Source organism: Sinocyclocheilus anshuiensis, unplaced genomic scaffold (genome assembly GCF_001515605.1).
Source record: "Sinocyclocheilus anshuiensis isolate Anshui unplaced genomic scaffold, SAMN03320099.WGS_v1.1 scaffold1518, whole genome shotgun sequence".
Lineage (NCBI taxonomy): Eukaryota > Metazoa > Chordata > Actinopteri > Cypriniformes > Cyprinidae > Sinocyclocheilus > Sinocyclocheilus anshuiensis.
Window position 1 is genome coordinate 283,946 of NW_015548194.1, and position 14,728 is coordinate 298,673.

At 38.9% G+C, this 14,728-nt stretch overlaps 1 protein-coding gene across 1 annotated transcript in view; it reads right to left on the minus strand.

The window, feature by feature from the left end:
* Positions 1–4,596: 4,596 nt before the first annotated feature.
* l3mbtl3 (L3MBTL histone methyl-lysine binding protein 3) overlaps positions 4,597–14,728 on the minus strand; it is a 74,217-nt gene continuing 64,085 nt past the window's right edge. Inside the window, exons 20-22 of the mRNA XM_016439788.1 lie at positions 9,976–10,130; positions 9,760–9,822; positions 4,597–5,349 (exon numbers count right to left, since the gene is read on the minus strand). Of these exons, the coding sequence (XP_016295274.1) occupies positions 5,206–5,349; positions 9,760–9,822; positions 9,976–10,130 (362 nt within the window). The 3' untranslated portion in view covers positions 4,597–5,205. The remainder of the gene's footprint in view (positions 5,350–9,759; positions 9,823–9,975; positions 10,131–14,728) is intronic.

The window sequence follows — 14,728 nt, forward strand, 5'->3', positions numbered from 1 at the left end:
TTTCAAAGGAAAGATTGCTATCAAATAGCACACCTAGGTTCCTAACTGATGATGGAAAATTGACAGAGCAGCCATCAAGTGTTAGACAGTGTTTTAGGATATTACATGCAGAGGTTTTTGGTCCAGTAATTAAAACCTCTGTTTTTTCAGAATTTAGCAGTAGGGAATTACTAGTCATCCAGTTTTTTTATATCAACTATGCATTCCCTTAGTTTTGCGAATTGGTATGTTTCGTCGGGCCGTGAAGGAATATAGAGCTGAGCATCATCAGCATAACAGTGAAAGCTAACACTAGGTTTCCTGATGATATCTCCCAAGTGTAACGTGTACAGCGTGAAAAGCAGCGGTCCTAGTACTGAGCCTTGTGGTACTCTATACTGTACTTGTGATCGATATGATACCTCTTCATTCACTGCTACGAATTGTAGTCTACACAAAAGAATGTTGTGGTCGATAGTGTAAAACACATCACTAAGTAACCAGTAGCACTAAAAGAGAAATACAACCACGATCAGATGATAAGAGCAGGTCATTTGTAACTCTGATGAGAGCAGTCTCAGTACTATGATACGGTCTAAATCCTGACTGGAAATCCTCACAGATACCATTTCTCTCTAAGAAGGAACGTAACTGAGAGGATACTGCCTTTTCTAGTATTTTTGACAGAAAAGGGAGATTTGAGATCTGTCTGTAATTAACATTCTCTAGGATCAAGTTGTGTTTTTTTTAATGAGAGGCAGCCAGTTTGAAGGACTTTGGAACATATCCTAATGACATTGACAAATTAATAATATTCAAAAGAGGATCCATGACTTCTGGAAGCACCTCTTTTAGTAGCTTAGATGGAATAGGGTCTAACATACATGTTGTTGGTTGGTGGCTGTCTCCCTTATTTTACACACCAGGTTCAGATCATCAACTCGTTAGGAGAGAGCTCCATGAACTAAACTGAGTATGCCAGATAAGAAAGACAAACAAATTATGCAGAGCAGTGGGTCCCCAAGACTGGAGTTGAGAACCACTGCCCTTGACCAGTGGTTCCAAATCCAGGTTCTGGAGTTCCTCCAACTCCCCCAACTGCATATTTCATATGTCTCCATAATGAAACACACCTGACTCAACTTATCAGCTCATTAGTAGGGACTTCAAGACCTAAAATAGTACTTTTGGGGGTACTCCAGGATCAGATTGGGGAACCACTGACGTAGATGATAGACAGGTGACTGTCAAGTTGAACTTTGTAAAGAACAAGGCCCATGGGGCCTGGTGAGGGTTCAGCCGTCTATCCTCTTGGAGGTATTGGAGGTTGTTTAACTTACTTTTTTTCCCAAAAAAGCGCTAATGGGAGTGGAAATTTAATACTCTCCTCTTGCGTCTGGAAGGGAAACTCCTACAAATGCATATTCAGTAAGGTCAGGCGCAAAAATAACTGTGTCCATGCCTTTTCAGTGCTAATTCTTCACTGTGCGTCTTTAGTAAATCCTGACAGTACTATTTTAATGCCAAAAGATGGTTTGCACTGGCACAAGCTGTTGTAAAACTGGCCCTTGGTTGTCATAATTTTGCTTTACCGAGGTGAGTTTCCATGAGAAGGCAGCAAATGGATGGAGTTTTGCTGGATCTCCCTGTCGTTGAGATAACACAGCTTGTACGTATGTAGAGGAGGCATCTACTTCAACCAAAGGTAAGTCGGGATAAGGAAGGCATAGGAGGCTTTGGGCTTCCAGGACAGAGACTTGGGCTTAGAACTAAGGAGAGAGTTGAATGAAGCTGTGATCACGGTGTCTTATAGATGAATCTTTGGTAGAAACTGGCAAACCCCAGGAAAATTGTATGTACTATGACAGTGGAAAGAAGTGACCAGGACTGAACTATTTGTACCCGAGTCCATGAGTCCATCTACACCATGTCTGATGTTGTAGCTCAGGAATTACACAGGAGGTGGGTGGAAAGGACACTTTGAGGAAAAGACAAGGTTTTAACTTTTCTAAAGTACCAGGGTCACATGCTGATTGTGTTCCGTCAGGTTGCGGGAGAAAATGAGGATATCAGTATTGCTTAGAACAAAGACAAGTCTCAGAAAACCTTGTTCATTAACCCATGGGATATGGAGGGAGTGTTGACTAGCCCATATGGCATGACCTGATACTCACAGTGGCCTGTAGGTGTTACTAAGGTGGTGTTCAATTCATCTCCCTTCTGCATTCTGACAAGATTATAAGCACTGTGAAGGTTGAGTTTTTCAAACACTATTGTTCCACTCAGCAGTCACTCCTTTGAGTATCTGAATATATAATTCAGTCTAACATTTTGCTGGTTTGTTTAGTGTATGTTGTGTGAAGATGAATGAGATGGATTCATGTTGCTGTGAGACATTGGCAGTGTAAATGGGGCTTGAGAGACCTCGGATGCAGTCCCTTCCACCCAATTATTTACATCACCAGCACTTAAACTGACACTAATTTAAAATAAGCAAATAGCATGTACACATAAATAGTTCTGACATTGTCTGTAAATTGTGAATCTTAATCTTAAAACATTTCTCATAAACAGCTACATGTCTGCCTCTGTTCATGTTTGTGTAGTGTATAGAATGGGTTGCATTTGTAGGTGTAATTATAGTACAATTCTTGACAATCCAACACAAGCCCTGATGATCAAAGCATGAATGAATGTACAACATTCATATGGTCAGAGTGTTAAAAGCAAATATATTTACCTTAAAACCAAGACTGTAAGATTACAAGAGCAGGAATTTATCTTCGAGACTGTAGATAACGGGGGAAGGGGTGACATGAATCTGTGTGAAATGGATAATAAGCATTGATAAATAAGGTTAAAGCAAGGGATGTACGCATGACAAATATAAAGCTTCCTTTCAACAACAGTCATGTTCAGACTTGCCCTATCACCAGTAGAGGTCTGTTAATAGATTAATCCCTAGAGAATGTCATTACTCATGTTCCAACACTTTTGTCAACATCTCCAGGGCTCAACACAATATAAGTCATTGGTAACTGTAGACATAAGAGTGAGTATGGTGCAAGCAGTAGGTTCTTGCAATGTTACACTGAATGCCATTTTGCACCTATGCATCAAAAAATGAGATCTTCCTTTCTTCAGTATGCAGCTATTTTGTTTAGAGCTTTTGCCTGTGTCCTGTTGCATGAAGCAAGTTGAATAAACTCGGAGTTTCAGGGTAGGTTTAGTGTTGACAAAACCAAACAAATCCAATCCGGTCTATAATGAGATCAGTGGGCTCACATGCTCACAAATTAACTTTAGTAATTGTATGATCTAAAAGTTTATGATTAACTCTGGAACACGTGCAGCAAACATCCAATTACATTAAACATGGAGAGAGACGGTTTAATTAACTTCTTGTTATAAAAAATATCATAAATTGAATGCATTTACAAGGTGAGAAGAAACATCATTACTGAAGGCACCTATGTATTTTACTATTATATAGTAAACATTTGTTCTTAAACATTTGTGGCAGTAATGGTAATTCTTCTCACTATGTTATCAATTCTACCAGTACCTGATTTTTAGGCTTTTGTATTTTTAGCCAATTTTGTGTAGTGTATGCAGTCCAATTAAATCATGAGTTTAGGAGAACACTACTGCTGATATGACCTTCTTGTTTGTTCATCACACTGGAAATGCAAAATCAGGTGCATTGCACTGTGGGATACCTTATTCCACAGTGCGCTCTGTTAAATGGTGCACAAGGCAAATGTAGTAGATTTGCCGAAACCCATCAAGGTATTCCATGTATACAGTATAAGCACAAACTGCACTGTAAGTATAGGTAGAATGTTATTCTGAACACAGCTGATGTTTAAAACATCTGCTAATTTGAAACAGGTGTCAAGAAATCAATTAAAGAGGTATAATGCAGTATCATATGCAAATGTTATCAAATAAATAAACTAGTAATAAAATAAATGGCACATTATATTAATCATGCCATGCAATCATTAAAAAGACCATTGTGTTGACAAGACCTTTCGATCATCAAGTTTATTTTCAAATGAATTACAGTGAAGTTTAGTAGTCCATCCAACAGTTCTGCACTTCCACACTAAACCATTGCTTATTTACACATTTTATATTTCAATTTTAAATCCCCAAACGAACTGTTCATTACACGCTCTCATGGCATGAAAAAAAAACTGACATGATAAATGAGTTCTGAATATGGGAAATCATACAGCTAAGCACCGTGAGTTTACTCATTTTAAAAAGTGAGTAAAAACAGCATCACAAACAGTTTTGGTTTGTTAACATACATATCCACAATGACATATGTTCAGCACTTTTTTATATATATATATATAGTCAAAGTATTAAACTTAAATAAATAGATGTGAGATTTCATGTATTTTAATGCTGCATACCTCAGCAACTGAAATAAAATTAATACGTTTGTACATTACACTTTTTTTTTTCATGCACTGTGCACATGAAGGCATTCTGAGTATTAAGTTACATTCTATTACAAAATACCAAATATGGCTCACAATTATTATTTGTGCCTTGAGTGTAGCTTTACCCTCCATTCTCCATTTCTACATCCATTGTATCAAAATAGATAAAGAAAGAAAAAAAAGAAATTCCATGACTGTAACCGTAATAAAGAACTGTGGCATGATGCATTAATATGACGTCACAGCACACTGGAAACAAGAAAATCAAAGAGGATCCATGTGTTCATCTAATGCTCTGATAATCAACCCCCTTCTGCTAGTCCTCCATCCAGAACTCTTTCAAAACACTAAAATTATCTACAGCTATGAATTAAAGGAGAGTTTTAACAGAAACAATGAGTCATAAGCAGACATTGTGCGGCTCTTCAGTGCATGTAGCTGAATTCAATTAGCACCTGAATTTAGAAAAGCGCTAATTCTCCGATAACCCCTCAGTAAATATACATTCTCACCGACAACACTATAATGAAAGAGCACTACCTGAAATCATCATGTGAGTTAATAAGTGCGTACAAATATGATTATTAATGACAGTGCAGAAACGTTCTTGTGCTGTCTGAATTAATTCTGAATGTCATTATGTGTGTTTAACCTGCTCATTCGGACATAAACTACATCGTGTTGATCATGTATAATAGTGTGGTGTGTACTGTATGAATCTTCATACGAGCCCTTTGACTGAAGCAGTTCTGAACTCTGTCGGTCTGTCTGGTCAGAGTTCGTTGCAGGCAGAGTTCTCTGTTGTTTTAAACATTAGAATAGAGTTATATATCTTTAGAGCCGGCCCTAGTTTAATGCTGAGGATCTTCACCAGGTCCACCTGAGTCAATAACAGGAAGGCCTCGCCATCAATTTGCTGAAACCAAACAACAATAAATTAGCTGATAAACATACACAGCTGTATGTCAGTGAAGAAGATGCATAGCCCGTGCAATTCTTTAATTCAGTGTAATTTCAAGGTGTTTTGCTCTACAACAAAATGTCCTAAACTAATGTTTGCTGAAATTCATGCAATAGAACAAATATCTAATTTCTGTTCGCAAACAGACATTTGGTATTGTATGAAATTTAGTGATTATACATCACTGTGTAGTTATTTTTACTGGAAATTCAATGGAAAATGTTTTGTATTTAAAATAATAATAATGTCAATGTTGATTTGTATAATTCAAGCATACTGCATAAATGAAAGGTGCTTCATCTGATTATTTTTTCTTCATATTTAGGTCTTGACAGACACAATCCAAAAGATCAGATGATTAGGGATGCACCAATATTAAAATTCTGGCTGATAAAAACAAGTTGATAATTATTTTATATGTTATGGCTGATAAACAATAATTGGACAATATTAAAATGATCATTTGTGTAAATAAATTAAAATGAAAACATCAAAAAAGTGTTTAAATGCTACAATTCAGGCACCATATAATCATTTGCAGAATGCCAAATTTATACTTATTTTGAAATGTAGTCAAGTTTATATTTAAGAATTATTTAAGTTATTAGTGTTTTTAAAGATGAACTTTAAGTGAAATGGCAGCAAAGGTAATCTAAAATATAATATGTAATATAATATTTCACCACAGGTTCCCTCAAGATTTTCCTCTGGGTTTTTATTAAGGGGTTTTTCTAATTTATAAGTAAAATGAGGTCTGTGGTAAACATTTTAGGATGTTTTGATGTCAACGTAAATGACAAAAACTCAACCCCCAAACGTTCGTATGTAGGCCCAGTTACTTATTATAAACATGTTTTTAAAAATAAATATAACTGCTTCAAAATCAAAATGTGTGTTTCAGTATGGGTGTGTATAATTGATGTTGTAGAGTGAAACGTCAATGTATCATTCATTTATATTTACCACAAATACCCATTATAAAAACCCATTGGAAGATCTTGAGGGAACCCATGGTGAAGCAGCAGCAGCACTCTATGGCCATGCAGATACATGTACCGCGGTATCAACGGCATTGCAGAATCTCTAGCAGTTCACACATATCTGCCATTGCATGGGATGTACTGTACTGTTAAACTGCCAGCACTATCCTGTGTGAAAGTGAAGTGTGTGAGATGATGTGGAGATGTACTCCAGGTGCCGATGACGTTGAAACTACGCAAACAGTAGGACTCTTGTTTTAGCCTATAATTAGTAACACATTGCATCTGTTCCTTGCAATGACAAACCACATCCTCCCATTATAATAAGCAGATCTGTTTACTCTGGAAGTGCCTCGTTGCACCATTTTTACACCACTGGATTGCCACTAAAAAATTTACTATGATTTCAGCAAGGGATAATGTACATCCAGCCGGTTGTTATCACAGATTATTACACGGCTCTGTGGAATACTTGATTCTGATTGGTCAATTGCGCCATCCAGCAGTATGTTATTCCCAGATAACAACCGCCAAATTGAATAACACACCGCTCATCCGGGTACTACGAGTTATCTTGACCGGTACTACTTATATACTTAACGAGTCACTCCGCTATCGTTGACTGTCTGACCCCTCCGCAAACATCCTGTCGGGGTTTATTCTGCTATAACAACCGGCTGGATGTACATTATCCGTTACGTAACCCCCGCCAGGGCGATCAGCACTTGTCTCACACTGAAGGGGGTTATTCTGCGATAACAACCGGCTAGATGTACTGTACATTATCCCGCTTATTAAACATCTACTTGCTACATTAATAAATAATTAGACACAAAAGTTTAAGTTGAAAATTTGAGTTGAAATATTTGTACGCAAAGCCTCAGTGAAGAAAGCAGTTGCTAGCAAGCGGCAAGTTCAAACTAGACGGACATTTACAATTAAGGCGATAAAAGATATTGATTTAGTTTGTTAGTTATCTTATAATCCATTACAGTGTACAAAACAATCATTGCAAAATGGCAGCAGCTGCGTTTGTATGAAACGAGAAAGCGAGTCAGAGATACCAGAATGACATTAAATAATTGTACATATAATATTGAATCGAGTTTTAATATTTAATTAGCTAACCAAATGCAAAGCTTCCACCAAGAAAAACTGTTCCTATCAAGAGTATAGCGCCGACTTCAGTTACCCGGATGAGCCTGTGTTATCAGCTTTTACCGGTTGTTATCGATGGATAACAGACCTCGGAATGTCGCGACTGACCAATCAGAATCAAGTATTCCACAGAGCCGTGTAATAAGGCAGGATATTTTCCAGCGTACATATTCTGACATGACGTGCAGCTTTGACACATCCAGTGTAGACAACATCCAGCTGCTGTGTCACGATGTGATGTTGGTCACTTTCAACAAAGACATGGTGTTTCAAATAAAGGATAAAAGCATTGGTTTCAACTTAAAGGTTCAGTTGAGAGGAGCAAACATATCACGAGATAGACCACTGCAATAAATCTAATGAGATCACAGCACAATGACTGAATGGAATGGGTGATTATGTGAGACAAGTGCAATCTCAGTAAATCCAAAGCTGCTGTCATCTTATAAGATCTTTTCAGATTAATGTTCATGGGGTTCAAAAGTCTAAGAGCACAAGTCTAAAGCCTGGAAATAAACAAGATGTTAGAAATTTTACAGTCTGAAATCAAATAATGGTTATGCCATAAAATGAAGAGAAAATTAAAGATTCTGCAAATTTCTATTTCACAAATTAAATGTCCATGTCATTTTGAGTGCTGCTGCCATTGATTAAAAAAGGGCACATAACAAATACCAAGACATTCAGAAATGCATGTGAGATTTTCAATTCAATTTTAAACTCAAACTGTTATGCTAATTATATATATTTTAAATGGTAACGGTTGTATGCCATTAAAACATTTTCACAATCAGTTGTGTGTGTGTGTGTGTGTGTGTGTGTGTGTGTGTGTGTGTGTGTGTGGAATGGATTGGCTGCAGGTAATTAAACTCATGCAAATATTGTGACAGTGATTTTAACCAACAGTTCAATATCTGCAGGATTTTAAAAATCTAATTTAAGACTTTTTGAGACCTTTTTAAGACCTGCACAAATAAAATTAATAGCATGTAAGTGGGGGTAGGGTAATGTCTAAAAACCATGATTTACAGTTCTGTTACAGGTTTTCACACAAGCAAAAAGTTTTGTAAAATGATGAACTCCACATTTCAGCCTTTAAACCATTTTTAAGAAAAGGAACGAGTCAAAATGATCAATTATTACATTAATTTAAACAACTATTACCAGTCAATTATTTTATTAATTTAATAACATATAAATATATCTTAATGTGTTGTTTAGATTTTTAAAGTGCATTAGCATTAGCTTCTTGTCGATCCACCTGTTCACATTTACAATTCTGAGTGTTTGCTGCGTAAAAATATGGGTCGATTTTCACTTTGGTCTGAACAAAAACAGAAGGGCTGATTGAAAATGCACATTCATTCTCTGCCAGCAGGAGGAGCTTTTGGAGTGGCAGTTTTCCCGGAAACAGTACTGTACACAAAGCAGCACAGCAGCAGCGCTCCTGTTTATTTAATGAAATCATTGCCTTTTGAAGTTTAATCGGTCCCCAAATTTAAAACCTCTTGAAATCCTAATTAAGACTTTCTTGTACCATTTAAGACTTTTTATGGCTTTAAATCTGATACAACTAAATTTAAGACTTAAGGACCCGCGGAAACCCTGACAAACATGAAGTTAATGTTAAGTGACATTTTAAACACAATATTACCAGTTATTTTGCCTAAATTTCATAAGCAAAACTCAGATATGTGAAACATCCCAGTGCTGTTTTAATAAGTATCGGCATTTTATATTATAAAACAAACTCTTTTAAAAGAACACAAAGTAGATGAATTTTCACCAGTGCTCTGAGACTTTTACACCCCATTGTATGACAGGACTCATTAATGCAGCTCCCATTTGCACATATAATTAGAAAACACAGGACAAGACACAGAAGTGAACATGAGGGGAGAGAGATGGAAAATAAGAGCAGACAGACAGCAGCTCAGAGAGCAGAATTATTTAAAGCAGCAGCCCTCTGGCCTTTTTAACATTCTTGTTAGCGGTAAACAGGCATGATGCTGTGACGTGGGATGACTTGAAATGCCTATAAATGGTTTCAATGCGTTCTCCTCACATATCCCATCATGCCCCATGCTCTCTTCCTTATGCATTATATTCTGTTCCTAAAATGCTTCAGTTACTCCGGCTGCCAAACCTGATGATGGAGGACTAGTTAAATATTTCCCAGAGGATTCAGTCGCTCTGATTCCACTCGTGATTTAAAGGAATACTTTACCTCCTCTCTGAAGGTGCGCACTTGCTCCTTGCAGCCTGGAAGTCCTTGAATAAATTCAATCACCTACAGAATAACAAAGAGGATTAGAGGAGGGACAGCAGCTGAAGTTAACTGAGTCCAAAACTAATCAACTGATCTAATAAAACCTCGCATTAATTCTGTCTTGAATTTGAATAGCACGTGGGATATGCAGATTCACACGGGAGCTCTGTGTACCTCATCCACGTTCCACGCTGCCACTTTACTGGCTGTGATGCCTGCCACTGTTGGAAGCAGTTTGCTGTGCTGATCCCAGCAGTGAGGCATGCTGGGAGATGGGCTGGAACACGGCATGAATACAGACTGGTGCAAAGCCTGCTGTAGAGTCAGCTCTGAGAGAAACAGAGAGAGGGAGTCAATTCCATAGTAAACTGAGCATCATTACGCCCTACTCAGGGTATCGCCCTAGAGACGGACACTGGGTACCGCAGACAATGCTTTGGAATATATAGTGAAATTAAATGATTACATAAAGTAGGGATACGCCGATATTTATGGCTGATATCCATAAGCCAGTCGTGTCTAAAAAAATTAAAACACTAAAACTAAAAACAACTGTTGTATATGTTAAAAGTACATTTTATAATAAGAAACAGACAACTGAACAGATAAATGTACAGTTTGAAGTAAGACAAAAATATGTCTTTATAAGGAGGAACCTTATAAAGGTTGGTTGGCAAAATATTGTGCACAAAGCACAAGAACTATTTGAGACTTATGTGACATGTATGTTGCAGACCAACTCTGACAGCTCTATTGTAAGTCACTTTGAATAAAAGCGTCTGCGTTACTTTATTAATGTAATGTAGAAATGTAAATGTAGGTATACTCCTACACACTCTTTAAGGTTATGCTCGTCAGGACTAATGGATGCAGTGTCCATTAACTCATAAAGAATGTAATTTAAAGTAATTTATGTTTAATGATACTGATTTTCTGACACACAGAATCATGGCTAGTAGTGCTGACACAATACCAATCTCAGTATTCAGAACACCAATACCAATGAAAATAATGGATATCAAGTTTGATACAAAATGTACAAAAATTGCTTCCAAACACTTATTTTAACTGATTAATTACTTTAAATATTATTATAATTATTGTAATTATAAATGTAATGTTTAAAACCATTAGAAAACCATGTAGCGATGTAGTTTTCAACCAACTATATATATATATAGTTATGATATTCGTTAAACAAATAGTACACAAGAGCAATTTGAGGGTTTTGTAATCCCAAGTAAAAGTGAGTTCCTCTTGGAATTCACCACCTTGATCATAAATGACAAAATCACATCTTTTATATACATCACCTTGTTGAAGTTGCTCTTTTCACTTTTGTTCAGAAGGTCCCTATGAATAGAGTGCATTCCAGCAGCGCCCTTCAAGAGTGCAAAAATCCATTTAAATTCACCCAGAGAGCCTCATGTTCTCAACAGATATTGGTAAAACTGGTTCACAGTGCACTTAAGAGTGGCATGCACAGCGTTGATGAGCTGTTGTGCTCCGTGCTGGAGGCCAGACGCTGAGATAACACCCTTCCCCACTGTCTGCCTTTCATGGTTAATTCACTCTGACAGAGCCCTTCTTTGAAGTGCGAACAAAAAGAAACAGAACGTTTTAAGAACACGTGTTTATCTCAATATAATGCCAACAAAGGAAAAACAGATCTACAGACAAGGTCAGTCTGCACATATATCAAATAAGAAGTGGATTGTGAGGTTCTACAAATTAGCCAAGGTGTGGTAACGCAGTATTACAGTGAAGTTAACACGTACGGAGGTTAAGCACAATATGAACCCTCCTAACTACAGTAAAATTCCTCAGTGCCTTGAGTAGCTTACTGGTTTTATAAAATGCCATGACTGGACAAGAGACTCTAAACACATCCCATCCAGATGCTGTGCCCCTAGTCAGTAGGAGCTTTGTATGCTTGTATTTTTGTCTTCTTTGAAGCACACATTTCTTTATATGACAACTGAGATAGCTCTGAAATTGGTGGGACTTGATAGCTCTTGAAATTGGTGGGCCAATGACATCCTCAAACTCAGAGTGCCAGTAGACACAGAGGCCTGCATCAAATCTGGGGTGGCAGAGCGTGGAGACATGCAAATGTCCATTGTTGGGTGGGGGTAGTACCCTATGGTAGGGCGGTGCAATTAATCGCATGCGATTGTCAGGCGCATCTCGTCAGTAAAGCCGGTTCCGTGATTGGTAGTAAATCGACATCACCTGCTTTCAGATGGAGCGGCATTTAATAAACAGAGCCGTAGTTCACTGACAAGCTAGGCAATATCGCGCTCATAGTCGAATGCGATTCATCTGTGATTATGAATGCGATATTGCCTAATTGTCAGTGAACTACAGCTCAGTGTAGTAAATGCCGCTCCATCTGAAAGCAGGTGATGGCGATTTACTACTAATCATGGAACTGGCTTTACTGACTAGATGTGCATGACAATGGCATGCGATTAATTGCACAGCCCTACCCTATGGGGTAGTTTTTGTTTTATTTTGCAGCCCACTCTCTCTGTTTCGGCCACGGAGGCAGTCCCAGAATCCGTTCCAGCGCTGGAGTTCAGGTTCTGCCCTCCTCCGTCTTCGCCCTGGCTATCTGCTGGGGTTCCTGATCTGCTGGCGCCATTCTGGTCATCCTGGCACTCCGCTGGGGTTCCTGACCCACTGGAGCCTCCCTGGTCTGTCGCTCCAGCTCCACTCTGGCAATCTACTAGGTCTCCCGACCCGCTGGATCCTCCCTGGTCCCTCCCACCAACACCAACTTAGCCATTCACCAGTGTGTTTGAGATAATAATAATAATAATAATAATACGTTTATTTTATATAGCGCCTTTCTGCAAACTCAAGGTCGCTTTACAATCTCAAAACAGATAAACATGACAGCAGACAAAAAAAAAAAAAAATTACAGATAAACATGAAATCAATGGCATGAATCAGATCATGCAGTCAGAGAAACATGAAAGGAAAAGATATGTTTTAAGGTGGGTTTTGAAATCCTGTAATGAAGAAAGATCACGAATGTGTTTGTGTGGGGGCAGAGATGTGTGAACTCCGGTCTATGTGATATGTTGTGTGTTCAGAGCATGGTGTTCGGACCCCAGAACTCCTGCCTAGTTTAGTTTCAGTTTAGTCTCGGGGTTTGGACTAATATTCCCGAGGTCCTGTTGGTTCCCAGTTGTGTCGTGTCCTGTCCTGCCATATCCTGCCTGGCCTTGCCAGAGTATTTCCCCTTATAGAGTGGTTTGTGTTTTATTTTGCAGCCCACTCTGCCTGTCTCGGCCACCAAGGCAGTCCCAGAATCTGTTCCAGGCTTGAAATTCAGGTTCTGCCCTCCTCTGGCTTTGCCCTGGCCATTGGTGAGGGTTCCTGATCTGCTGAAGCCATCCTGGTCAGTCCCACCGGCACCACCCTAGCACTCCACTGGGGTTCCATACCCATTGCAGCCTCCCTGGTCAGTCACTCCGGCTCCGACCTGGCCGTCCAGCAGGACTCCCAACCCACTGGATTCTCCCTGGTCCCTCCCACAATACCACCTTAGCCATCCGCCAGGGCTCCAGTGTGCTTGGGCTGTGTGCTCTAGGTCCATGTGCTATGTTGTGTGTGTGGAGTGTGGTGTTCGGACCACAGCACTCCTGTCTAGTTTAGTTTTGGTTTAGTTTCAGGGTTCTGATTACTGTTCCTGAAGTCTTGTTTGCTCCCAGTTGTGTCATGTCTTGTCTTGCCTTGCTGGAGTATTTCCCCTTTAGGAGTAGTTTTTTGGTTTATTTTGCAGCCTTCTCTCCCTGTCTTGGCCATGGAGGCAGTCCTAGAATCTGTTCCAGCCCTGGAGCCTCCATGGTCCAGGTCCTGCCCTCCTCTGGCTTCGCTCTGGCCATGTGCTGGTATTCCTGATCTGCAAGAGTCATCCAGGTCTTTCCCTCTGGCACCACCCTTGGCACTACACTGGGGTTCCTGACCCACCGCAGCCTCCCTGGTCTGTCCCTCCGGCCCTGCCCTGGCTGTCCACTAGGACTCCCGATGCACCGGATCCTCCCTGGTCCCTCCCACAGCATGTGATTGATTGTGTTTGCGCAGTGTGGTGTTCAGATCCCAGCACTCCTGTCTAGTTTAGTTTCAGTTTAGTGTCGGGGCTAATGTTCCTGAGGTCCTGTTGGTTTCTAGTTGTGTCGTCTCCTGTCTTGTCTTGCCTTTCCGGAGTATTCCCTTGTTAGGGTAGTTTTTGTTTTGTTATTTAATAAAAGCTCTTAGGGCAATCTAACTCGGGTTCGGACCAAGTGTGACAGCACCCTCATATTCAGTCCTTCATGTCTTTTCAAGAAAACATGTCTGTACTTTAGTGTGAGAAGGGTTCTCTATATCAGTGTTTCCCAACCTTTTTTTAGTCGCAGCACCCTTTGGAAATTTTAACAAACTTGTGGCACCCTACAAAATTAATTTTGTCACAATATTTGAATTTCTAACTTCGATATGATAATTTGAAAAGTATAGATATTCGGTACAGCAGGGAAGAACTGCAGAGTATAATGTCATACGGATATTTTTAATATTATAAAAAAAATTTGTCCATCAATGGTGGCAATCAGTAGGCTAATTTCTAATGAAGAGACCAATTTATATGACAGATTTTAATGTAGGCTTTTATACATATGTAAACATTATTTAATTACCATTATAACTAGCTATCTCACAAATTTTTGCTCACTCAGTGTTTTTTTAATTTTACAGTGGGGTAATTTTGGTGCAGTAGCACGAGATAGCCTGATTTCAAACTCTGAATTGAATAAAAAATGACATGTAAGCAGTCAGTAATAAAATAAGAACAAATAAAGAAATTAATAATGATAGCACAAATAAAAAATAACGACAGGCCTTCGAATTAAATAAATTGCTTTTTAGTTTTTCAGGTAG